Source organism: Periophthalmus magnuspinnatus, chromosome 7, assembly GCF_009829125.3.
Source record: "Periophthalmus magnuspinnatus isolate fPerMag1 chromosome 7, fPerMag1.2.pri, whole genome shotgun sequence".
Taxonomy (NCBI): Eukaryota; Metazoa; Chordata; class Actinopteri; order Gobiiformes; family Gobiidae; genus Periophthalmus; species Periophthalmus magnuspinnatus.
Window position 1 is genome coordinate 6,947,998 of NC_047132.1, and position 27,835 is coordinate 6,975,832.

The following is a 27,835-nucleotide window of genomic DNA, read 5'->3' on the forward strand; positions in this document are numbered from 1 at the left end:
TTGTTCTACTTTTAACAGGATGTGGTTCAGACTTATCTCTCTTTGAGCCTTTGCTGTTCAAGCTGCCTTGAACATGTTAAAGTCATTTTCCTCCTCTGTCCTTGGCCTGGCTCATAAGTGACAAAGATGGTTTATGTACACGCTCTAATGGATGTTCACTCGGCGTCATTAACGTCGCCTTCACCTCTTCATCACAGACGAGGCTACAGTTAAGGAGGCATAGGTTAGCCTTAACAGAGTGGTCATTTTAAATCTAAAAAAGAATACAGAGGAATAGCTACAATACAATATTATAAGACCATTGCTGAAAACATGAACAATGTGTATGACTTTGGTCTATGTAGTTCCCGTTTGACCATGTTTCTGCAACCAGTCTGTTTTAGAGTCATTGTAATTGTGAGACTTGTACTAAGATGCACTATGTACCTTTTTTGGAGGGGAGCTGCCATCTGCTTGCCTCTACAAAGATGTTACCATTTATCCTAGAATGCTCCAAAGTATGGCATTTAATATATTGCATTTATTTGATTACCAGGGTTTTAATTGAGAAAAATGTAATCTTGAAAAATATGCATTCTTGCTATGAGCAGGTAATTAAATTCAATGCCATACAGTGGAACATTCCAGGCAAATCAATAACATCTCTGTGGAGACAAGCAGGTGACAGACCATCCAGAAGGTTACTTTAAGTCAATAATCATCCTGTAAGATGTTGTGTTTATTGTGTTGTGTTGAGTTTATGAGAGAAAACACAGATTCATCATAGAACAAAAGGGCTTTATTTTCCAATATAAACTTGTAACATCTTAAAGTGCCCCTGTCCTGTCCAGTACCCTACGTCAGGCTACATGCTGGGGTCACACATCAGCAGCATCGCTCCTTCGTCCTTCGCTACTTCAAAACCACGTAGATCTCTGTACATCACACCAATACAGCTCAGTGGAGACCAAGCCATTTAAGTCAACTCAAGACAAATTATTGCTCAGATAAATAACCTATTCTACAAAACCGGGACTATTTATATTAAGAGATGCATTTACCAAACACGGAAAGTAAAATGTTTGTTTTTTGGTAACACTTTATAATAACTACACATTAATAAGCCATAAAGCATGAATGAAGAACAAATTGTGGTTCAGAACGTGATAATGATTCAGGCTTATGAATTATGTCTTTCTTTATGCTTTATTAAAGGTGCACTGCATAACTTTCCTGGTAAAGGGTCCACCACCTGCTATCTTCATGGAGATGTTATTCCTTTCTCTGGAATGTTACACTCTATGTCATTAAAATTATCCATCTACACAGAAACAAGTAGGTGGTGCCTGTAGAGATCTGCAGACCTGAACCACATTTTTTTTAAAAGTATATATTTCTGAGCAAAAAAAAAACACTTCCTTGATAAATATACTACCATACTGTGGAACATTCCAGGCTAAACAATCTCCTTGGAGACAAACAAGTGACATAACCCCACTAGACAAGTTACACAGTGCACCTTTAAGGCTGAAAATAGTGTAGTTGTTTTAAACTGTTAACTATTTTTTTAAAAGATGGGAAGGAGGCCTCAGAGGATACAAAACCTTAATAGCTACCTAATGCCCCTTATGCAATGCTTTAACATGCAGTAAGTTCCCAGAGAAGATAATGGAAATCCTTAACTAACTGTCTTTAATGGGGCATTGTCATGATGTTTAGAAATCTCTCTTCCACCAATATAACGGGATCCCATGCAGCACACGTCACAACCTGATTTTTCAATTAGACGACCACATTTCATGAAGAGAAAGAATAGAATAATATATAATGTAAAAATACAAAAAAAATTCACAATTATAATTCTGGACACAAGTCAAAAGGAGATAGCACCGTTGTTACAAAAGGATGGGACAGATGGGACAGAGGTAAAGGAGGCCAAGGAACCAGACAATCTTTAAAAAAATGTTTCTTCATATTTTTCAGACATCGCTGATTGAGCATCTGACACAAATGTAGTCCTCTTTCTCTGCCGTTTCTGCGGTAACGCCCACACAGACCTGGTGGAACCACTGATTACAGCTGCCGTCGCACTGCACCCAATTCACCTGTGCACAAAACAGAATAGATTTTATTTATTGTTACGGTACAGTCGGTGCAACAGACATGTAAATGTAGATTTAATTTTGTATTTATAATATAAAAACACTTCTTGCAAAATGCTAATATGTGGCCTAATTTAACGTAAACATTTGTCATTTTTGGGGAAAATGCACAGGAAAACTGGAAAAAGTTTAACAATGTCTTCCCTGTCAGCACAGATAAACTGAGAGTCAATAATGTTTTCACAATGAAATCAGAAAGTGAGAATTATTCAAGGCATGGTTGTTGTCAGTCAAAAGAACTTTTAAAAGTAATGACAAATTTGAAGACTCAAACTAAAAAGTTTAAGGTCAACAATTGTGGATTCTGTTTAAATATTATAATCCAAATATAGACACTGGCCTTTCATCCATCTATCAAATTGTGGAGCCTGAACCTTAATGTGCACAATGCAACTTTTCAGGTGGGGAGTAGGGGCCACTAACTGCAAGGAGATGTTATTGCTTTGAATAGAATGTTCCAAAGTATGAAATTAAACTTATCAAGATAAGCAGGTGGTGCCAAGTTATAGGTTAGATCTGAATAAAAGCAACACTGCTCACAATACGGACACATTTCAAGGTGTTTTTGACCTATAAAAACACCTGCAATGAAATAAATGCCATATAGATACAGTACATTTAATACTATTGTGTGGAACATCATTCTAGCCAAAATAATAGCATCTTCACAGACGCGGGCAGGTGGCGGACCAGAAAAGTTACACTGTGCATCTTTTTCCATCCAAATTCAAAACAATCAGAAGAGAGGCACAAATTTCCTCACCTCGTCTCCCTCGGGCAGCTGGCATCTCTCCGCGGGACACACTTCGGTCTCGTCGTCTGAGTTCTCGGACTGAGATCCGTCTGACCTCGGAGAGGAGGAGGTGGAGGTTGGGCGGCGGTGCACGTGGTTTTTGTTCAGTTTCTGTCGTTTTAGAGGGTGCTTTTTCTCACTCCCCCTGAAGTCTGTGTTTAAACTGTCCCGGTCAATATGACGTTTTGTTTTCTTTTCGGACACAATGGCTTCCACATCCTGAAAAGAAAATAGCTGGATTAAAAACTAGAATATTGGTAAATTACAATTCCAACATTTGTTTGGGATGTCGCACCATGTAAAAATATTAAGTCGTTTGACACTGTAATTGACAAAACATGATCAAAACCAACAGTCTATGCCTTTATTCAGTTTCATTCACACTATAATGGATAGAATTAGATAGTAAATGTCCTTTTACCATACCTATATTATGTGACCAGCTTTGGTAAATCACACTTGATCATTTTTAGATGTTACAAGCTGTTACTAACTACGGAAAAATTATTTAACAATTGTTTTGCTATACAACAGAAGATACAGCACCATCTGCAGAATAAAGGGCAAATAAACACAACATGTTTCCTAAAATGTACAAAACATACTCTAGACTATAGCCTATGCTACTATATTTTTGGTAGTCTCCATGGAAATATTATTGCTTTGCTAGGAATGTTCCACAGTATGGATGCAATTACAGTTGTAATTACTTGGGGCTTGTGTTCATGTACTTCATCAAAGTAATAACATCTCCATGGAGACAAGCAGCTGGCAGATGTTAACAATCTATAATCATTTGCTGAGGCAACCAATTAATCAATGAAGGTCATATCCAGAAAAACCCTCCTAATCCGTTGTGTTTTTCATACCAGGGGCGATGGTAGGGAGTTTTCCTGAGAGGGGAACTGCACATGTGCACATGTGTCTGTGGGCTCAGTCTGTGTGGGGGACATGAGCCGGTCTGAGAGCTGGTTCTGGGCCTGGTCTAGTAGAACATGGTACAGACTCTGGACCTCTGGCACCGACACTTGCAGAAGAAGCCCCTCTACCAAGAGCTCCTCCATGTCTCTGCTCAAACCTGCAGATACAACAGCAAGAGGTTAAATGTGTAGAGTATGGCTCATGTCGAATGGCTTCAATCTTTGAGTTTTGGATGACCTCACAACATGTTAAACTCAGTAATTTTTATTATTAGATTATTATTAGATTAGAGCAGGAAAATTGTGTGATGTGATTACATAAAAATAGAGAGAGAGATAATTAACCTAAAATGATCAAGGTTTACATTTACAAAATTTACTGGATAATTACAGATTACTGGATAATTCTCAAGAAAAAAAAAAAAGCAAACAGTTGTTATATCCTTGGGCACTTCAAAAGCATTGTTATACTGTCCTGACCAATGATATTGTTCTTACCTTGTAGAGGTATACATTTCTGCTCAGTGTAGAAAACTGTTTGAGCATGGCTGATCCTGTTCCACTCTGGAGTCAGACAAGGAGCCTAAAAAGAGACGAAAAGTGCCACTAGTACAACTGAACACTGCATACACTGCAGTACCAAACATGAAAACTATAGTTAAAACAAATTAAGTAGATTTGCACATTATTTATCCCTACATTATATACATATATTTAAAAAGGGCCTTTTTACTTCTATGGGGTATTAGCTGCTAACACATACCATATTTAGAATCACCATGTATCTTTCATTGTTTTGAAAATTCCGTATTGTCTAAAACAACTAATCAACATGTTTGATAAGTTTCACTTTAGTTTTTGCTGCCTTCATTGTATCACAACACAATCAGCATGCATCCCGCTAAAGAAACTACTGCACATCGCAGCACGTTCGTCAAGTTGCTGTGTACAGTTTTCTGTATATTTATGGTAAATTGTCAGATGGAAGCATGGGTTACGTAGGCTTATGAGCTGAGCGTTGGACAGAATCTTGCTAAGCATAAGAAGGGGCCTGTGAGAGATAGACGAACTTCTTAAACATGAATGCATGGATGACATCTAAAACCTCTTCAAGCATGTTTTTGATGAAGGAATAACATTATAACATGGAGAAAGATTTTTTGATTTTGTATAATTCTTACATATTATTTATGCTTACATTACGTACATATGCTATTTTATTACTTATACCCTGCCTGGCCAAAGAAAAAGTCGCCACCAAAAAAAAAGGTCACACACTCTAATATTTGGTTGTTCCACCTTTAGCTTTGATTACTGCACATATTCGCTGTGGCATTGTTGCGATTTCGCTTCTGCATGTCACAAGATTCATTTCCATGACAGCTGCACAAAGCCTTCTCCAGCACATCCCAAACATTCTCAATGGGGTTAAGGTCTGGACTCTGTGCTGGACAATCCATGTGTGAAAATGATGTCTCATGCTCCTGAACCACTCTTCACAATTTGAGCCCGATGAATCCTGGATTGTCATCTTGGAATATGCTCGTGCCATCAGGGAAGAAAAAGTCCATTGATGGACTAACCTGGTCATTCAGTATATTCAGGTGTCAGCTGACCTCATTCTTTGAGCACAGACTGTTGCTGAACCTGCAGTAATTATCCAATGGGAGGCTCGTACCTATTTGCTTAGTTAAATCCAGGTGGCGACTTTTTTTTGGCCAGGCAGTGTATATTACCATCTAGTTATAAACATGAAGACCAACCTGAGTGTTATTTGGCTCCTCCATGTTACCCGGTGCCCAGCGAGTCAGAGTGGAGGGGTCCCCAGCTCTCTCCTCCAATTTCAGAATAGCACATAGAACCTGCTGCGCCCTCATGCATGCCAGTCCACTGTCCTCTCCACTACATAGTTCAGAGCGTCCCCTTCAGGCAGCCTGACTCCCAGCCTCTCCAGTGATGTGAGCAGGGAAATAATTTTAGCCAGTGGAGGTTTTTCTGACCGTCGACACCGCGTACAGAGCCAGGGCTGTGTTCTCTCAGACAGGTCCTGTACACAGGCGCAATGGAAGGCTCACGGCAGAGTTCACACTGAAGCATAGCGCCCATGGGTGGCTTCTGACACACGCACACCCTCAGATCCATGCAGTCGGTGGTGGGCAGCAGCTTGGACTCATTAGACGCTCTGAGGTTAAAGAAAGACTCCATACTCCGAAGTCGAAGCTCCTCCATGTCGCAAGCTGAAAAATGAGACATAGATACTTGTCATGCCACAATAATCGACTTATCATTCAATAACTGACAGCAAGAACAATATATCTTGGGCCCAGTATTTACTGTTTGAGCATTTTTCTTTTTTTCCAGTAGGGGTGAGATTTTGTTTTATATTTTTTATGTAATATGAGTAGTAGTAATAGTAAAGTAACATCTATAGCTAATTATTAGTTCAATAATATATTATTTGTATTGTCATTTAAGTTCACGATCTAACGTCACAAAACATCACAAGAATATGCATTAATCTCCAGACTTACTGCAGAGGTAGAATCATTGGTCTCTGAAAGTGCCTTCTCCACCTCCCCGAGATTACTGGGTTTTGTAGTTTTCTTTTTGTTATTTTTAGGCGATTCTTTTCCTTTTTTGGCTTTCCTCTTCGGAGATCCTAAACTACTAACTTCACATCTGGGACAAAGGATCTGTAAGAAACAAAAAATAATTCATTTATTTGTCTATCATGGCAAAAAAGACAGTTGAAGTCAACTGGCAGCAGAAATAGAGTTCTCAAAAATAAAAAAAAAGGGAGCAGTTAGGATCCTAATGGTTGTTAGCTTTACTGTGATGGCAAAACTCCACACTGGTCTCTGAAAGTTGTGAAAAGCACTACTAAACTCATTGTAGTGAATAAATAGGATTCTCTGAATTCATAAGGTAATTGAAGAATAAATTTGGAGCATTGCAAACTGTTAAAATTAACTAGCAGTTTTTATGTTTTTTAAGACAAAAATCAGTTACAGTGCCTTTAAGAAATCAAAAATATCAATCTAAAGTAAAATAAAAGACTAATGTTTCTACAACATTATTACCTCCAGTAGAGAGAGGGAAGAGTCTTTATGACGAAAAGCTGAAGCTGCCTCTTCTTTCCACTCCTGTATCTGGGACATGAGCGTCTCCAGTTTGTCCAGAGGCTCGAGGTGGACCTGGATGGCCTGTCCTCGGAGTACCATGTCTGAGATAGAGTCCGCTAAAGGAACACTGCCACCAGCCTGAAAATGCCAATTCAAACGTTAACTGTTTTTATTCATTTGGTTGGGACAGTGGACAATAATAACAGGAAAATATTGTTGAATGATTTTCCCTGATGATGATCAATTTCAGGATTGATTTCATGGACATTAACATGACCCACTTTTGATTATTAAAAAAAATAAAAAAATAAGTGAACCTTCATTTGTTCCACGATAGAGAAATTACAGACCAATTATAGGCCAATTGCTTCCTCTAAAGCCCAAACCACATGCTTTCCCTAACAGAGGAAAGAGGCTGTAGACCTCTCAATGAAAAAAACATATTATTGACAATTAGAAATGACTGAATCTTGATCTTGATGAACACACATGTCATAGGTTAAACAAGCAAGCAAAGTTTATTTATATAGCAGCTTTCACAAGTGAAGTCACAAAGTGCTTCATAACAGGAAGTGAAAACACATATTTTGTATTTACCCTATTCTAATTGTGTGGTATTTTTTATGGCAGTTATACAGCCCCTAATCCTATCCTGATCTGTCGTTCCAGTATATGCGCTTACAAACACACACAGCAGCCAAAAATAAACATCATAGTAAGGTGGCCATGCCCAAGGACACACCAACATACCATCTAGAGAAGGGATCAAAACAACAACTTTTACAGCAACTAGCCTGACGAGCCAGCCCCATCAACGGTCTGTTCTAATGCAGGACAATTCATTCACAGCAGTTTATTTGTAGCGCATGTCTCTCAATCGGTTATTCAGAAAAAATGTATATACTTGGCTGGCCAGCCTCCTAAGCTACTTCCATCCTTTATTTGAGTATGGCTGGAATGATGAAAGGTTGGGACTAGTGACATAGCAATTAACAATTCAAACCAAATTATGACATCTTTTGATGGTTCAATTTCAAACCCATGAATTCACATATACTAAAAGCAGATATAAAAGTACCTGTAGCTCCTCTGCCTCCTGGAGCCACTCTCGGGCCTTCCTAATGGTGTCTTTCAGCAGCAGACAGTTTGGGAGGTGGGCTGGAATCGCAGATGCCTTCTCTGCTGCACCACTCAGGGTCTCAATGGAGTGTGGTGGTCTGAAATATGGGAAAGATCAGTTTTAATTAACAATTCACTTCAGAATTAAGACTTCAACAGACTTTCCCAATGCAAAAATATGGGTTATTAATTGGAAGAAACTACAGCAGCTTGGAGATAATTGCATAGTTGCGTCTTCTCTTGTCATAAATTCATTTTTTATATACATTTTCATTGTGCACCAAAGACAGCAAAACTATACATGTGCTCACTTTTTGTTGATCTTGGGTAAGATGTAGCAGGTGCTTTTTGCAATAACTGGAATTAAAGCAAAATTGGACAGCACCGATGTATTATACAGTTACAGTACAGAAAGATTTAGAAACTAAATTTATGGACAGAATACTTTTGAATTGAAAAGGTAATCGGTAACAATTTAAGAACCCAAGTGAATTATATAATCAGGTTTTGAAAAAAGTAAAGAGTTAGCCAGTGTTGTATATAGTGCCAAATGTTGTTTTTCGAAGTATGAAGAAAATCATAGCAATATATCAAAGAAGCTTTATGCAAAAACAATTCTGAATAAAAAAAATATCTGGGTAACACTTTATAATAACTACACCTTAATTAGTCCTAATAAAGCGGGACAAAAGACTTGAACCATTCTTAATAAACAATTTGTTCATTATGAATTAAGTCTTTCTTCGTGCTTTATTAAGGCTGTAAATAGAGTTGTTATTATAGCAATACCAATATCGAAATATGAATAGTTTGTTGAAGCTTATCCCCAAACACAATGCAATAATGCAATAACATGTCATTATTGTGTCACATTGCATTTAGGGAGGTCAAATTGTTATCATCATGCCATACCATTAGATTGAGTAATTTTTCAAGATTTTAATAAATTTCTTATGTCACTAACTACGGTATGAAGCTGGCAGCAAGACAGATATATGAGACAACCTCTCACTAACCTGGCCTTGAGCAGACTGATAGCTTTGTCCTCCCAGTGCTCGGACATAGTGAGCAGCTCCTGTAGACGAGCCATGGCCCTCTCCACAGACGGGTGTGGCCCCAGACCCACCCCCTGGTCGATCAGTCTCCTCATGGTCTCCACACTCAGGGTTTTGTGCTGACTGCTCTCCTGCTGCACCGCCTCCAGCCATCGGGCCTGCTCCAGTCGCACACGGAGCCGGGGTAGTTCAGGTAAATCCACGTCGAAATCAAAGCTGACTTCCAACAAACCCTGGATCTCAGCCACACTGGGGACCATATCTGACAAAACCTTCTCACTGTGCTGCTGGAAGTCCTCGATACGATTCAACAGCTCCTGTAAACACACAGGCAGGAGTTCAAAAGACAAGTCAAACTGGTACTTACATAGAAACTTGTATAGAAACCTGTATAGGTAAAAATCCTATCCATGGGTTTCAGAATGATGAAATGTTAGCCATAGCGAATAACTAACACAAAATACAGCCGAACATTCCAGGAAAAGTAACAACAGTCTCATGAGACAAGCAGATGACAGACCCTCCACCAGAAAACTAATTACACCTTTAATTAATTCTTCACTCCTCAGATTGGATTAATTGTGATTGTGAGTAATCAACGGTTGAAATAATTAACTGCTAATTGTTATTTGGAGGATACATAAGCCATAGTCATAGAGAGCATTAGTGCTATAGCATTATAAAATAAAACAAAAAACAATTAAAACTATGCTATGCTATGTATTTTTGACTAATAAACTAATGACTCGTTGACAATTAAATCAGTGAGACATGGTGAAATTAACAAGGAGGAACAAAGCCATAAAGTTTCTGAAGAGAGTCACCAAAACTGCTCTGATTAGATTACAACACACACCTTTAACTTTGGGGCTTGTGGGAGACTGCAGGAGAGATTGTACAACTGACGAACAAATGAACGCAGCTCCTCCACTGTCAGCTGGCTCCGCGACTTTCCACTTCCACAACAATATCTGAGGACAAAAAGGAATTAATATAATAAAATACCACAAATACCCTCTGACATTGTAATATAGTGGTCAAAATCTCTCAAAATATAAAAAAAACAGTCTATACGCATTATTGAATACACACCTGGTCTGCCTCTTGCCATTGAGAAGCTGCTGAGCTACAGTTGAGCACTTTTCAGCATCTTGTGTCACGAGACGAAGACGACGCAGAAGATCATTTTCAGGGAACGTTTTTGATTCTGATTCGGCCAAAAGACTCCGGAAAACAGGTAAACCTACAACAACATTTTAACATAAATACATACATAATAAGATAAATACATGTTGTGGTACAGTGGTTGCACTTTCTCCGTTACCTCTCTTCTTTTCTAGTTTGGCCTCCAGAGTCTCACTCACGCGAACAGCCCAGTCGTCATAGAGTTGGGCGCGCTCTTTCACTGCGTTCATCATTGGAAACAGGTCATCCACATTGTGTCTATAACTACAGGGGAAATATAACACTTAATGCATGTACAAGATTTTTTCCCATCATGTAGTCAAATAAAAATTCTGTCAAATATATTTCACTCTTTAATACATGGGGAATATACATTTGACTCTTACTGGTTTAAAAAGGGGACACTTTTATCTGAACCTGGGTTGCCAGTGTCTTAACCTGCATGTAGAGGACACACACACGTTTTTCACATTCGCAATATATAGACAGGCCATGTCTCTTGTGAAATCACTCACTGAACTGCACTGGGCCTGATTTTAAGATTCACTGCAGTTGCTGGTATTTAGGAAGTGAAGATTAAGATCAGAGATTTTGTGCTAGTAGTTCTTTTCTTAGTTGTAGGACCTGGCAACCTGAAGTGTGAGGCTCATTTGGTTTTCTTTTTGCAGCTGCTTGCACTCCAGCCCAAATTTCCCTCTTGAGACATTTAACATTCTATAAGGACTTTTATTGAATCCCAATTAAGCTTGTTAGCAACCTCTTAGCTTAGCCATAAAAAATAAAGGACCTTTAATCATATCTCCTTGTGTGCTGGATTCTGTAAAAATCTAAAGATTTTTACAGAATCCATTTCCTCTGTCCTTTGTACTTCTGTTGTGTATGTCTTTATGTTGAGTGTCTTACTTGAGTGTGTAGTTAGAAACAGGGCAGGAACAGAGCTGGTGGATGTGGTGCAGGCAGACCAGGACCCCAGGGCTGCAGGGGCAGGTCAGAGCCGACAGGAAACACGTGGTCCTGCACTTCACACACTGACGCTCATCATCCTGCAGGTGGTCGTAATTCGCCTCTTTACGCAGGACCACCCCCTACACACAGATAGAAAGGGTTAAGAGTGGATACCAAAACTTGCTTAACCCTTTAAGGACTGAGCACAATATGGGCCAGTATAGGTCACCTAGACTTTTATATTTTTCTTAGCCATAAAAATCATATTAACCCTTTAGCGTCGGATCCTATCGTCAGCGATAGCGCACGGATGCGGACTTTCCAGCAGCGTAACTCCGCAACCAGTCGTGCTCTCATGTAAATTCAAACAGCGTCTCAAAGCGGAGGCACGGGGCTATTTAAACATTTTTCCGTCAGTTACGGTAATCTGCCTCTGTTGCTCCGCGAAGGTGACGAATGAGAGCGCGGGTGCTGCGGGGATTTTCCCAGTCATTTATTCAATGCGTAAAAGAAAAAATACGCATGAAAGTGAAAAATAGAAGTAGATGTGTGAAAAAATGCAGTAAATTCCTGATACTTTCCGTTAATATGATTTTTATGGCTAACAAAAATCTAAAAGTCTAGGCCCATAGTGTGCTCAGTCCTTAAAGGGTTAAAGGAACCGTAACTGACGGAAAAATATTTAAATAGCCCCGTGCCTCCGCTTTGAGACACTGTTTGAATTTACATGAGAGCACGACTGGTTGCGGAGTTACGCTGCTGGAAAGTCCGCATCCGCACGCTATCGCCGATGATAGGATCCGACGCTATAGGGTTAACATTTTTGCATTACAGGCTTCAAAGAATCACTGTACTTATCATTATCATTATTAATTGAGTCCATACTCATGCGGTGGTAAGTGTCTTCTGAAGTCACAAGTGCCCTGGGGTACACTGACATAAGCGAGGCTGCCAAGCTGCACTATTGGCCCTTCCCAACACCACCAACCACTCATTCACTCACCACATTCCTATTTGGGCAGGGTGGGTGGTGTTTCACCCAGTGAAACAATGACAGATCTTGCTCAGAGCTGAACCTCCAACCTTGGGATAACTATATCGTCTTACTCATATGACGTATAAACTGTCTCACCATCTTCTTGACTTTGTCCCTCAGCTCCTGCTCTTCTCGGATCATAAGGACCATGTCTTTGTGGACGGCTGAGGCCAGGACCACGTCCAGAGTCTCTGCTTTGGACGCCATGTTACAGACCATCTCATCGTGAGAAAACACATTATATCGATTCAATGAGCGATAATGGTCCACACACTGCCTCCCCAAAGGCATCTGAGGAATAAGACAGTAACAATTATAAAATGTGATCATGATTCCAAATTCGCTTCTGTATTACAACACAAATACTGCTGGCTTACCCAGTCAACAGTGCAGAAATTGACAGCCTCAGCAAAATTGAAGCCCTGATTGAAGCCGCTGTGATAAGCTCTGGGGAAGGTGACCACAAACTCTCCAGCACATTGGTTTGTTCTGTAGATCTGAACACAGAAACAAAGATATTTAACATGGCAAATAGGGGCGAGCACCTCAAAAAGTTATAAAAAAATGGGACAATGTCTGCTATTTAGTGACACAGAATTGACAGATGATTTCTGTTTCATTAGACATATAAACTTTATTTGCACTACAATTTATGGCCTATAAACAGCCTACATTAAAGACAGGCAGCCACTGAAGTAAACAAGACTACTGCTCATCTTTGTCTTGGAAATGTTTTCTTATTGTTCTATATGCATTTTTGACAAATAAACTGAGCCTTATAAAGTGTGGCATTATTGTGCTTCCCATTAGTCAAGTGGTCTAAGCAATAGCACATATGTCTCAGAGTTGGACTCTGACAATTTCCTGAATGTCGTCCCTGCTCTTCACCCCTATGTCACACTGTACTGTCCTGTCTTATAAAGCCTACGAGCTAGAACATAAAAAAACCCACAAAAAAAAACTATGCAATTGGAGGACAGTGGTGTAGACTCTAACCGGGACACCGTGAGCCATCAGTGTGTTGGGGTTCATGATGGTGACGAGTTGATGCAGCAGATCAGGCTGAGAGTCAAACAGCTCTGGGGCCAGTTTCCTCATCACCTCCTCCAACTGCTCCGCTGCAAAACCCGGAGCTCCATACCAGGTTTTAGGTTCACCCCTGCACAGAACAAAAAATAAAAAGTTAAGATGCAGTTATTTGGTATTTGAACAAAATAAAGCACATTTTATTGTAACTTCATGAGGAGTGTGTGAAAAATATTTAGATGCAATGAGACTTTCCTTGACAGTAGTTCATCAATATTGCAGACTGATAGAATTATATTTTGTAATAAATATAATAATAATATATATTGGATTTCACACACATTCTGAAAGGTCTATCATTCATTTACATTATGCATGTATCATTATGCAAAACTGTAATACAGTTGAAAGTGTTCACAGTTTTAATTAACAATTACATTTAGTACTTACACACATCTACTACACAGAAAATGATGCTCCTTAAAATTGTATTATATCCTTCTCTTATGTAAAGCATATGTGGGTATCTATATACGTGAAAAGTTCTATACAATTGTCATGCATTTATTAATTATTATTAGATTCAATATACATACAGTTTTCAGTTGCGATGTAATTAAAAACCTTGTGATTCTTGGAGAGTTATGTACAAAAGGGAGTGTACCAGTGCAAGTAGTTGATGGAGTAGCTCCAGTGGTCCTCAATGTGCCAGCAGAAGGAGGAGAAGCACATTCCCACATAGAGCCAGGGCAGAGTCATGCCACAGATGTCTGCAGTGACATGAGTGAGCACCGACCGGTTCATCATAGCAAGGTTATTTAGGTTCCACCCACATTTCAGGTATTTCTGTTTGAAAAGACACATACTTTACTTTACAGTTGATCACAAGTAAATTTCTAGGTCTAAAATATATTGTATTAAGAATAGTAATGCCCTCAACACCTCAATAAGTTGTGTTCACGTTCTAAAATTTGATATTGTCATAATTTCTAATGGAGGGCAATGGCCTAAATAACTCTAAGGGAGGGATTTCCTGTTTTCTTTATTTCTAAAGGATTGGCGCCACAAGATTTACCTTTCATCTTATGGTTTACATCCCTGTATACTGACAACAATCACATCTTTGGGGTTGAATAATGGTACAATTTTCTGCAGCTATTGTTAAAATTGTTTTTATCTAAAACACTGAACTTTGTGACAATTTTTGTTTGGGTGGATAGGCCCTAACCTGCCTACCACCAGACTGATACTTCTGGGACTCTGAATTGAGCTGTACACATTATCAGCCTGGGATGGCTCTTGCTGTAATGAATACTCCAAGCTGAGTCGTCGAAAGGTCACAAGAGTGGAACAATATGGAAAATCAAACTTTGATAAAATCCTGTTGAGAGAAAAAGATCTTAAAACAAGGATCTAAAAACTAGTTCTTATTTGTGCAAAAATATGCTGAAGTACTTCCGTCAGCATCGTCATGTTTGTTTTGGTCTTGGATGCTTAACCTTTGGCCTGGGCTAAAGGTTAAGCAAGACATCAGGAGCCATGAGGCCAACATGGATTCTCAAGTGTTTCTAAACTCACTAATATCATGGGAATTAATTTTGCTGCACAAGACTCGATAAGCCCAGTAATTTTTAAGATATTAACTACAAACAAGATCAACAAACTGATAGTTAAACCGCAAATTCCATCATAGTATTCTGACCTGTCCTCCAGCTCAATTTTAACTCTAGGGATCCTAGAATATTGTGATTTCACATGAACACAACCTATTAATCACTAAAGAACTATTAGATGTTGAGATGATCAGAAACAAATTTTTACCTCATCAGCCGGGGCCACCTTGAACCTCCCATTGGGAATGGGGAATCCACTGCCAAACTCCTTCGAAGCAATGTCTGCTCCGTACTCCACTGTCACATCTTCATCGATGGCTCCAACCAGGCGCCAAAACTCCTTTTCCACCAGCTCTGTGGGCACCATCTGGAAAACAGGAAAACACAATGTGAATAATGTTACTCACAAAGATCTGCACTGCAGGTAAATGTAATCACTGCGCCAAATATTATTTCAGGAATTTAGATTATGGCAAGATATACTGGTTGTGAAGTGCACTTTTCATAGTATACACATGATACAAACTAAAAAATATATTACATAATTATTAGTAAGAACACACATAAAAAGTAGGTATGGACCAAGATTGCATGCCATTACATCTTATGAGATCAAAATGTCATGAGAATTCTTATCCAAGTCATTTTTTGGCACCTATTTGTAACCACTATTTAAGTTACTGAGTGTACTGCTTTGATTCTGTAATGATCTGATATTTTGGCTTTTAGCTCAGAGTTTGTTATTTTTGTTACTGTTCATGTGTTGTTGTTGCAGCATAACTGCTTTTTTTATGGGACACTTGGTTGCTATGCCGACAAGTTGACATGAAGGTTCTACTTGTCAGTTGCTGGTCTGTTTTGGAGACCGGCTCTAGTGAGTTGAGGCTGCTGTTGTTTTGCTTTTGTGTTGGCGTGGGTTAAGGCCTACAGTAGCCCTTGTGTTCAGAAAATAAACAACTAGAAAGAAAGAAATTTGGTGTGTTTGCTTACACCACAACACTACAATATAATAAAATATTGTACAGAATGTTCAACAGAAAGGAAGGAGCAATATATGTATATATAGATGTCTCATTCTCTCACACCCACATGCACACACACACACACACACCCCCACATGCACACACACACACACACACATATATATATATATATATATGTCTCATTCAAGAGTCAAGTAAACTGTACTCACGGGATATGTATTTTGTCCCACCCTAAGTAAAAATGTATAAATCTTGAATTGACTGGGATGTTCTGCCCATTAAATAAATGCAATCATATAAATGTGTGTGTACTGTATGTTATATGTCTCTATATGTGGCATGAGAACCCTTGTCCCAAGACAAAATTCTCCCAAGGGAGACAATAAAGGCTAATCTAATCTAAATGTATGATCGGGTGAACTGTATGCCATATTGTACTCACATGAACTGGCATGTTGAAGTAGTCTGATTTGAAAGCATCGGCCATCTGCCCAAATGCTCTAAGGGAGTAGTCTCTGAACGCCTGCTCAAACCCGAATGCCTCGTGAGGTTTGCTGCACTCCTGAAAACCACAAGCAACACCAGCAAATACCAGTAAATAACTGTATTGACTGACTCATTTTAAACCTCAGTATTGATTAGGCCGGGAGTAAACAAACTCACAATAAAAACTATGTGGTTTTACACACTTAAAAAGACTAAAGGTGCACTATGTAACATTTCTGGTGGTGGGTCAGCCATCTGCTTGTTGCCATTGGGGCTGCCACCCTAGAAAGTTCCACAGAAGTTCCATGGAGACAAGCAGGTGGTGACAGATCAGTTCTATAGAGAAGGCAACACATATCACTGTAAGAATGTTTCTAGGGAATTTGAGCAATAAACACACAAATGTAAGAAGTGCACGATAGGTATGTTTAAAACCATATTGTGGAACATTCCAGACAAAGTAATAACATCTCCATGGAGAAAAATAGGTGACACACCTCTGCTAGAAAAGTTACATAATGCACGTTTGAGTCCCAGTTTAATTCTGTATCTAAGCTTTTTGTGTCTTTCTTTTTGGTTTGTTTGTTTTAATAGCATTTGGACTTCAAGTTTATAGACCATAGGAGACAAACTGTATAATATATATTAGGATTGGCAAAACTAAAAACCCAGATATAAGTATCAACACTGAAAGAAAAAAAATCACATAAGTTGGACAAAATGTCATGAATCGTTTTAGAATGATCTTAGCAAAACTACTATAAGACCAGATGGTAATTCAAAATAACATATTAATTTGTGTGGAAAATGTCATTAAATTGTCTAAAAAAGTGTCTCTTTAATATCATTGTCGTATCAAAACTGGTAGTGAGTGTCATGTCTTTTTCATATTGTTAAATATTGAAATGAAGTTTTAAGTTTAAGTTTTAAAATTGTGAAACGTGAGAACACTCATGTATATGTGTCCAATAAATAGGATACTGTTATTGCTGCTGTGCAGTTTACGCGCACCTGGGCCAGACACTTGGGGCACCTCCAGTCTCCTTTGGGCACGTCGTGGAGGGGCGGGATCAGGCAGAAGGTGTGGTAACTGTCGTCACAACCGTCGCATAGCAACAGCCGATCCTCATCTCCTCCACTGCCACAGACTAGACAAACCACCAGGTCCACCTGCACAGAGGCAGAGCAAGGGGCACTCTGCGGTGACAACTACTCGGTTAAAGGGTTCTTTAAAGAATTAAGCTTTTCTTTGAGTGTTTCGTATTAAACTATAACATATATCATGGTTTTGCTTTTTGTTCACTATAAACTGAAATACTGAACTAAAATGGCTTAATAATAGAAAAAGGTCCAGTAATTTTCTTTTTAAAACAGCTTCTTCATAGTAGCATTTCACCATGGCAACCAGCAGATTTTCATTCATGTGTTTTTATTGTTGAAATGGCTACAAGACATCTTTGAACGCTACTGTGATCTGAGAGTCTGAATTTTTAAGTCTGGTGGGATTTGTTAGATTTTATAAACATGAATATGACCATAGGGACAGCATAAATGTTACACATAATTATTAAAACAGGACTTACTGGGCTTGGAGGGATGGGAGGCAGGACTTGTTTTTTATAACGAGACTTTAATTTATCAGTTTCAACGATTGGTTCTGGAATTTCGACTGGCTCCTGCTTCACTTGGATGGGAACCTCTTTTTCTGTAACCAACAAAAAAATTAATTAATTAGCCTTCAGCATTTTTTGAACTAAACATGCCATCAATAAATAACCCAAAAAATAAAAAATTAATAAACAAAGACACAAAAAACACACACCAGGTTCTGGTTTGGCAACAAAGGAGCCCATCCTTCGCCTGAGGTTTGGCCTGTTCTCCCCAGGTTCTACTGGCTCAGTTTTGACACAGACGCTCTATGGAGAAAAAAAAAAACAGTTTAGACTTTGTGGCTATGAATTAATTGCACAGTAATAGTGAGAAAAACAGAAAATTCTGTGCTTGCAGTGCAATTAGACATAAATTAATGCATATCAACAAAAATAATGTTGTCTGTAATTATATGTCATGTTTTTATACTATATTACAATGCAACCTGATGTAAAAGTACTCCAAGTATTCAGAATACAGTACCCTGACTAGACCATGAAACAGAATATGTTACAAAATACATTTTAATGGAGGTATTCAGTATTCTGTAACCTAAATACATTTTCAAAGTATTCTTCCCCATCACTGTATATTGCACATGATATTGTGCAACAGTTACATTTTTACAACAGTATTTTTTAGTTAAAACCACCACCTACGCAAAGTAATATGAAATACCCATTTTTAAATCAGAAAAACAGTGAATACGTCAAATGCACTGCAAGTTTAAACAAGTTTCCCTTCTCTAAACAAGCAACAAAATTGTAACAGTGTCACAAAATAATTTGGTAAAATATACCAAAAAATACTCTTGGCCATAAATCGATTCAGCAGCCACATAGACCACAGACTAGTACAGGGGTGCCTGCAGAATTTTAGGGAAGGTATGCACGGCCAAGTGGGTGACAGACCCTCCAACACACCTGCGTGCACAGCTCAACGCACACGCACCATCACCCGCACTATCACGCACGTGCAAACTAATCACATAGGCCTATTTCAGCATTTTCCCTGGTTGCCCCTCTGTTTCTTTGCCTTTCCTCTGTGCCTGTGGCTCTGCTCTCAGTCTGCACTCTTCCATTTTACATTTGACGCACAGGGCTTTGGAGTGTCTCTCTTTTCTCTCGTCTCGCATCTAATGTCCGCAGTGTTTCATTCAGTGTTCTAAACCCCCGTTCTTCAGTCTCGTGGTTTATTGAATAAGCTTATGTCATCTTCTCACGTTATGTTTAGGATTTCCCACTCACAGGGAATTAAACCATTTGATATGACATTCTGACAGTCCTGAACGCACTGATTGAGATGAATGACAGATCTGCGATGCACCAAGAGAGAGGAGGTAGCAATGAACAACTGGTTATTGAATATCTGCATGTGTTTTATAGAGTTATTATCGCAGCACCCACAGGATTGGTGTTTGGGTGACAGTGAGAAGAGGATGCTCCGTGCTTCATAAGTCTCACTGTAAATGCACATTTAAAACAAATCTGCGGTGGTGCTCTCTTTTGTGTGTTGAGACAGACGGAGAAAAGGAGGTCCAAAGTGCCCTAGGTCCCCTGAGTACCCACTGTTAGAAAAAGCACGTTTTAATAGTTCTACAGCCCTGTCCTCAGTAAAGATGTGAACAATTTGGTCAATTATCATTGTTGCACTGCTCCATGTGTAACTTCGGAGATCCATTTGGATTCAAGGGAGAAAGACTAGTATATGCCCACAGCCCAGCCTGGACAACTGAGGGATTACACAGATATAAGACCTCATGGTAATATGACAGAAAGTACTATGATTTAATGTTGAAAATTACATTGTACTATCTAAATAAAGAAGTGTTTTTTAATTATCATTGTGGTATCGGAATTGGTGGAGTGTTGAGTCTATTCCTTAGAAATGAAATCGAGTTTGAAATTTTAGTATAGTGACAACACACTTTAGTGACTGCTTTAGTTTTTTTCTTCCCATAGTTGTAAAGCCTCACCTCAGTCTTCATGCGTTTGGCTCTGCGAGTGCCAGATTCAGGGGTCAGTTTTGAGCTTGTTCCCTTCACTTCTGCGCTCCCCCCTGGATCTTTACTCTCCACTGGTTTCTGAACACACTGTGGAACATACAAACATACACAGCAGCATTTTTTTTAAATATTATTTTTTATAATAGGCACTGTTCAATGGCAAAATATTCCTAAAATATTAAAGAGAGGCTATTACACTTCTATAGGGTATTAATTATTAACACATAACATATATAGATCACCATGTTACCTTTTGTCTTTTTTAAAATTCTATATTCGTCAAAAAAACAACTCATTAACATGTTTAATAAGTTTCAGTTTTGTGTTTAATGCACTGAGCCCCACCCCCCTCCCCTTACTTCCCATTCCGAGTAACATGATCTACTGCACATCGCATCAGGTTTGTCAAGTTTTAGTGTATCGTTTTGTACAGTTTTGCATCATGTTTTTTATATTTATGAAAAATGTCCACGTGGAAGCTTGTGGGCTGAGTCTTGGACTGTACTGCTAACATGAGGAGGGTTCGCATAGTGCCCGGGAGAGGTCACTAGATTAATGAAACATGCATGAATGACATACTTCAGGCATGTTTTTGATGAGGGAGCAATGTTATAACACGATAGAAAGATCCAAAAAGTCAATCGTGCGTAATACCCCCTCTTTAAGATTAAAATTAAAAATAGGTTTTTCAGTGGCAAATGGACCTATAAGATCTTATAACAACCTTAGAATCTATTAGATATGGCTGAAGTTACATGACGTTTCCTAAACTTAGCCAAGAATAATTCAATGAGAATAGAATTATACAACTATGTGCAATATTAGCACAGCCCAAATTTATAAATCTATTACTAGTTAAGTAACGTACTCTGTTCCACAAGCATTTAAACTAAGTTGCCTATTTCCCAATAACTAACTAAGTGAATTTGGTTTTAAGGAAAGACCCAGGACATAAGTTATATAGTGACACGTTAGTTACAGTTTGTGCTGCAAACAGTGAGCACAGCAGATAAGGAGGCACATGCGAAATCAAAGTCGACAGATCTAAGCAGAAGTTACAGGGAAATCAGTAAAAGGCTTGGAAAACAGTAAATAGTCTGTATTACCAACAAGCTAAATGTTTTAAAAATTGGAAATATTAAAATGTAGTTTTTCAGTAGAAAAACTAATGATATGTAGTTTTTCTATTCAAATGAGTTTTTGTAAATTGTTCAAACTCTTGAAGAGAGCCCTGACATGCATTTTGTTCAGGGTGAGGCTTTACTATGTACTACTAACAAACTATTTTTATCTTTTTGATTTTAATATATGACAATATACAAAGGTATGCAAAGGTTGTTCTCACAATAACTGTCACAGACTTTGGTAAAAAATAAAAATGTGTTATCTGCTGGGTGGTATGACGAGGAAAGTAATCTGGTTTCTGTTGCAACCTTACTTATTTACTTTTGTAGCATTGCGTAAATATATCAGATTTAGCATGGAACCAATTTCAATCTGTAGCCCCCAAGTACCATAATAATATATCATACTATTACTATATCGACTTATCGTTCAATATATGATAGATGGAACAATTATTTTGGGGGTTAATATTTACGTGAGTCTTTTTTCTTTGTACTAATGTGGAACTTTTTGTAGCAGTAGATTTTAAGTGCAAAGACTTGAATAAATAAATTCTATGACTACTAACTACTAAAGTATTACAAGTACTCATTTATTGTAGCTTAGGTTTTTAACAATAATAGTGGCATCAATTTCAGTATCATTGTTTATCATCTATATTTTATTCAACAATATATCGGATTTCAAAATGTGTTACCATGACAGGCCTACGTACAGTAATAAACATATCAGAGTTAAATAATTGTACTAGGGATGAGTGGCATATTGGCTCTAATAATGATATCAGAGGATTTTCCCCAGATACTGCACTGGCCCGATTAATACTTAAAATGTTGCAGATATTTGGCACCAATATTTTTTTTGTACACTGCCCCCGTCTCTGTGTTGTCCCCAGTTTGTCTAAAATGTAGGAGACTTGTCTAAGAAAACAGTTCTGGCTACATCTGACATTTGAATAGGCCATTCAACTTTTTTTTTAAACTAGATTAAAAACCCTTTTATTTAATTATGCTAAATATTTTTCATAGATTGTTTTTATTCTGTATGCTTTTATGTTTAATGTTTACCTACTGTTTTAATATATTACTGTTGATCCTTGTATTTTATTGTACTTGTATTTTTTTCTTTACTGTAAAGCACATCGTTTTGTATGAAATGTTGTCATAAATGTCCCTAAATATGCCCTGCCTTCTTTTGCCTTGCCTGAGCCTAATGCAATGCAACTTTTGTTAATTTCTTAGTAAAAAGTTAAAGTTTAGTGATTCATAACAGAAATAATCATGCATGTTAAATGTGAGGTTTTACCAGGCCCAAAATACATACCTGTTCAGTTTCAGGATCAGCCTCCAAACGCATCAGTTTGGAAGCTGCCTCTGGGGTCTGAGAGAGAGAGTGGGAGTGAATTTAATGTGACCAAACAACGGCCACAATTTACCAATCTATGACCCCAAGTCTTGGCCAAATGTGGATTAATTATAGAAACAAAAAGCTGACAACATACACACATTTTTTATTCTAAAGATTTAAAGGTACACTATGTAACTTCTGGTGGAGGGTTCGTTATTGGCTTGTCTCTATGAAAATGTTATTGCTTTGCCTAGAGTGTTCCACAATATGGCATTATGTCATTAAACTTATATTTTATTCTTAGTATTTACTTAGCATGTATTTGATTACAATTGTTGCTATATCTCCATAGAAACAAACAGGTGGTGGACCTTGCACCAGAAAAGTTCCATTGTTCACCTTTAAATGAAGCAAAATTAATTCAACCAGGGAGACCACATCTCCTACCTGTACATCACCAGTCAATCATAGCAAGCTACTTTTGTCTCTCCACTTAGCCTTTCACTTTCGAGTCATTCATTGAAGTGCACTCTCTCTCCTCCTCTGTGCACGTAACGTTTCAACAACATTCCACATCCCTCCTCAGCCTAATCAATCGAATATTTTTTTTGTCCCCGAGGGAAATTTGTCTCAGGAAAAGCACCTGCAATGATGGACAATGCAATATAACTCCACTGCAAACCCATCAGACTCTCTCCTCTTCTCCATCTAAATTCTCTCCCTTCATCACATCACTGACATTTCTACTGGGATCTCAGCACAAAAGTTTATCTATCTAATAAACTAATCATTACTCCTTAATTTTCTCTCTGTTGAAGTCATCCCTGGTAGAAATTAGTTGCATTAGTTTCACAAATGCACTGACAAATAAAAATCTTAAAGGTGCGCTATGTAGCTTTTATAATGGGGTTCTGCCACCTGCTTGTCTCCATGAAGGTGTTACTGCTTTGCCTAGAATGTTTCCCAGTGTGGCATTAAATATACCTCATTTTAAAGGTTTATCTTATCTTATGTATTGCATTTATTCAAAAAAGCATGTTTTCATTGCTTAAAAATGACTTGAAAAACATGCATTCTTAGAGTGACCAGTCTCTCCTTTCCACCTTTTCCGCCTCGATAGTGTCACCTGCTTATCTCCATGAAGAAAGTTTAATGTCATACTGTGGAACATTCCAAGGAGGGCAAGCAAGTGGCAGACCCCCCACCACAAAAAGTTACACAGTGGACCTTTAACAAACTACTTTTCATCTAAAAAAATTCATCATGCTTTAAACCAGTGTAATATCACAGGCGGTTCTACTCACCAGCAGGTTGGCTCCACTCTGAAACAGATTGTAGGGGTATAGGATTTTCTCGTAGTGTGACCGAAGGTGAGATCCAATCGCTTTTCCAGGAGCGAAGCCCATTTGAACCGCAATCTTGGTCCATTTCCTCTCCTGACACACCACGTCGAAGCCACCCTCATCTGCTACAAGCTGGAAGACAGAGTTTAATTGTTTAGTGAAGGCTGGGTAGTAGAGGTGAGAGAGACTTTGGAAAATGTATATTATCACTATCACTTATGGGATGTCAAATATATTGTCTATGACAAAACAACAATTTTTTTTCAAACAAAGATAAAAAAGTGATATTTCTATAGTTATGTGATTAATTTCACAATAGAGTCACATTTTGTACAAAATATGAACCTCAACCTCAACATTTACAGGGATTACATTTCTGATGGATTGCCAAAATATTGTCTTTTGAATAATACTAATAAAATCAAGACAATATTTTTTGACAATATTGCCCAACCCTACTGGATTGCTCTTAATTAAAGACAAAAAATTATGATGATAAGACTGATAACATATTGGAAAGTCAAGTCAACAATTTTGATTTGAGAAGCCATAGTAGGATAACTGTAGAAATGATCTGATATGATAGAATGAAGCTGGTCACATAGTTAATGGTATTGAAAGTCAGCCATGTTGTGGTTACAGTTTCTAGACTTAACAAATACGCAAATGCATTTTTTCTTCTCACACTAAATACAACACTTAATTTTGACATCTTCCAGTAATTTTCATAAATTCACCTTGTTGAGCTTGTATAAATCCAGGAGCTTTCTCTCGACATGAGGAATCTTCAGTGTACATCCCTGTAAATCCCAGAATTTGGCGATCTGGTCAAAGAAGTTGAGCTTGACTCGGGTTTGGGCCTGTGACAAAAAAATAAATAAAAAATATATTACTGCACTGCTGGGTTTCAGACGACATCACAACATTCAAAAGGCCTAATGTTTAGATATGATGTTTATAGGTCAAATCAATACTAATACTAATTATTCAATGTAAATGAGAAAGTATCAAAATAATAGACATTTTAGCACTACTGATTTTATAATCAGTAGTGTAATACTGACTCCTGCCCTCATTTGAAAGAGTAGCATTACAGTATTTTACAATTTGAAAACAATCTATAACCCAACACAGCAAGTAAATCATTGGCTGTGAATATGTAAATTGTTCACCAAGGTTCACCAAGTATAATTGAATAAAAATTATAATGATAAAAATTAGCATGTAATTACAAATCTATTACTACAGTAGTTGTATTTGTGTGCACTGGTTGATGTTATAAATTAACATTTGCTTAAAACTGGGCTAATAACATATGGTAGCAAGTTAATTACATTTTAAAACACTTAAATTAACAGCTAAATTGTTTACCTCAAGCTCATTGAGCCGCTGGATACGAGGGACAAAGTGTAGTTTGTCAACATCACAAGCAAAAGGAGGCTGCCAACCCTAGAAGGCACAAGAACGCACCACAAATGAGAAAAAAAACATATTTAATGAAAAAGAGTGGTAGCTTATAAGAATGAAGAATAATATTATCTCAACTAGGCCCCAATAATGCAGTATATTTGGCTTCAGCTATTGCCAACCAAACACAGCTATCCTTAATCATCTTTATGGGTCAACTGTTAACAGACAAATCAATACTGGTTCACTTGATTCATAATTGTGCCAGCAAAAGCCTAAAATCTTAATGTAAGTCAGTAGCCCACATCCCCCACTGACAAACAAAATGGCCAGATGGAAGCCTCATTCACCAGCAGCTTACCACAAAGCCAACATGGAGGACACCACCCAACAAGGCTCAAGCAAAAAACACTGGTCAATATCCAGTAAAATACTAAATAATGCTCAAAATCTGGAAAAGTTGTGTAATATAACCTTGCATGACCTTTAAATTCAATATTTTCAATTTTTTTCAAAAGGCAAGCTTTCCTGAAAATGTCAAAGTACTGGATGTACCAAACTATGATTATGGCACTAAATTAAAGGGAATACAAATATCTGCAACTTATAGCCAAAAACTGGTTATATTATTTATATTTTAGGCCTGTTGACCAGAAAGTGTCACCAAGTCTGCCAGTGCATCATGAGGTCTTCATCAAATCCCCAAATTGTGCCAAACATGCCTTTCCTTTAGACAATATAGAACATGTTTTATAACAATGTGGATTTTATGTTTCATTTGACTTTACCAGAATTATAATCTACTGATCAGCTTCCGCATAGCCACAGTCAATGCCTAAATTATGACAGGTTAGTGCTGTTTGCTAATGTTAGCCTCTCCTGGCTAAGGGACACATGAATCTTTGTATTACGCAGCGAAGTAAACAACATTTCCTTCTGAAGTACGCATAAGAATTGTCCAACCGGGCCACTGCACAACTATAATACCAAGTTTCAGCGCAAATATCATAAATAATAGCCGGGTAGCAGCAACAGCACAAAGAATGAAAGTAGCCTTGTATCCGCCATGTTGAACAGTCCATTTAAATCCCCGAGACTCTCCATCCGCAGCCGTCTTCTTCACTCTCAACCCAAATCAGCATCCCAGCGACCCCACGGTGCTTTTCGGGTTTGTTTTTACACTCACCGGGGGAGGACGGACTTTACAAATGCCAGTCTTCTCAGCGATGGGCCGTATTTTATTGATGAAAGCATAAGGATCCCCAAATTCCTCCCAACTGGGTTCGAACACCGGGCATTCAGGAGGGGGCTTGAACTCGTCGGGTCTCGGTTGGTTCATGGTTTCGGACCGACCCAGCGGCGGCTCACACGGGACGGGACCCAGCTACGGCCGTGTCACGAAGTTTCCCGAAGCGATTTATCCAGAAATACGAGCCGTGAGAGAGGCAGCGGCAGGCGGCAAGTCCACATCAACACAGAGGAGACAGCACCACAGTCATTACGCACACATACGCACATAGAGGGACTGTTCCAAGGCACTGAGCACGTCCGCCCAAGAAAATAGTCACCAGCTACTTTTCATATGTGCACGTGCCATCTGTCATGTTTCTCTAAATGTAAAGGTTTACCCTCTCCATGGAACCAAAATGTTATATTTCCATGTGAATAACAAAACGTGAATGCTAGAAATAGCCAGTTAATGCACCTCAGATAAGTGCACTGTCTCTGTCTTTATTAAATCAGTAGAAGACCATACACAAGACATTATTGTTGATGGCATTGCAATAGCTTTAATAGGCCCACATAGGACAATGGCAAACCAAACCTGTACTTTGCTTATTATATCGCCTCCTCATATTAACCTGTGTTTATTATACAATCTACCAAGATGCAACTTAATTCATCAAACAGATACATGTAGTCCAATTTTGATTTACCCCACGGCAACTCTTAACAAACTGTGAAAGCATTGAATAGGCTCTATAGATAGGAAATACATCAAATGTTATTAGGCTTGAGTAGAGTAAATAACCTATTTTTAAAACATTCAAATTGAAATATTTAAGTTCCTTGAAATGAAATAAAAAAATCCTAAAAAAATCTTTCAGTTTGTTTATATAAATCATATAATAAGGATTTGCATATCTCAGACTGTAGGCATAAAAAAAAAAATACAACCTTATGTGAACTAGTGTCTCAGCCCCATGGACCCATCTTTTACATACATTATTAAGAGGTCTGTCATTAATTCTTCATAGTTTAGTTGTCAAAACAGTGACATATATTTGAAACAGTTCCTCCCTTTGTGGAGTGTAGTGTTTACACTTGGCGGATGAATATTTTCAGGTGACACCTTCACCAGTACCGGGACTTGTTGTTTAAAGCCTGTGAGGTTCCTGCTTTGGCCTGATCCTTAATAACATTTAAATACACAGGCACTGGACACAGGAGGACGGGGTCAACTGGGGATGCCAAACAAAACAAACCTAAATTATTCCAAGCCCACTTTACTATCATGCATTTTTGACTATTCT

At 38.2% G+C, this 27,835-nt stretch overlaps 1 protein-coding gene across 1 annotated transcript; it reads right to left on the reverse strand.

Moving 5' to 3' along the window:
- Positions 1–760: 760 nt before the first annotated feature.
- kdm5bb (lysine (K)-specific demethylase 5Bb) lies at positions 761–26,819 on the reverse strand. The gene is given in 30 exon segments (XM_055222978.1): positions 761–2,084; positions 2,905–3,153; positions 3,804–4,012; positions 4,353–4,437; positions 5,618–5,731; positions 5,734–5,927; positions 5,930–6,091; positions 6,382–6,547; positions 6,935–7,114; positions 8,055–8,193; positions 9,112–9,467; positions 10,007–10,121; positions 10,243–10,393; positions 10,475–10,599; positions 11,239–11,420; positions 12,413–12,607; positions 12,694–12,813; positions 13,313–13,475; positions 14,007–14,188; positions 15,164–15,322; positions 16,381–16,500; positions 17,436–17,594; positions 18,008–18,129; positions 18,247–18,340; positions 20,050–20,166; positions 22,528–22,584; positions 23,856–24,026; positions 24,632–24,754; positions 25,266–25,343; positions 26,488–26,819. Coding segments are annotated over 30 exon segments (4,566 nt in total). The 5' UTR covers positions 26,641–26,819; the 3' UTR covers positions 761–1,958.
- Between the last annotated feature and the right edge of the window lie 1,016 nt (positions 26,820–27,835).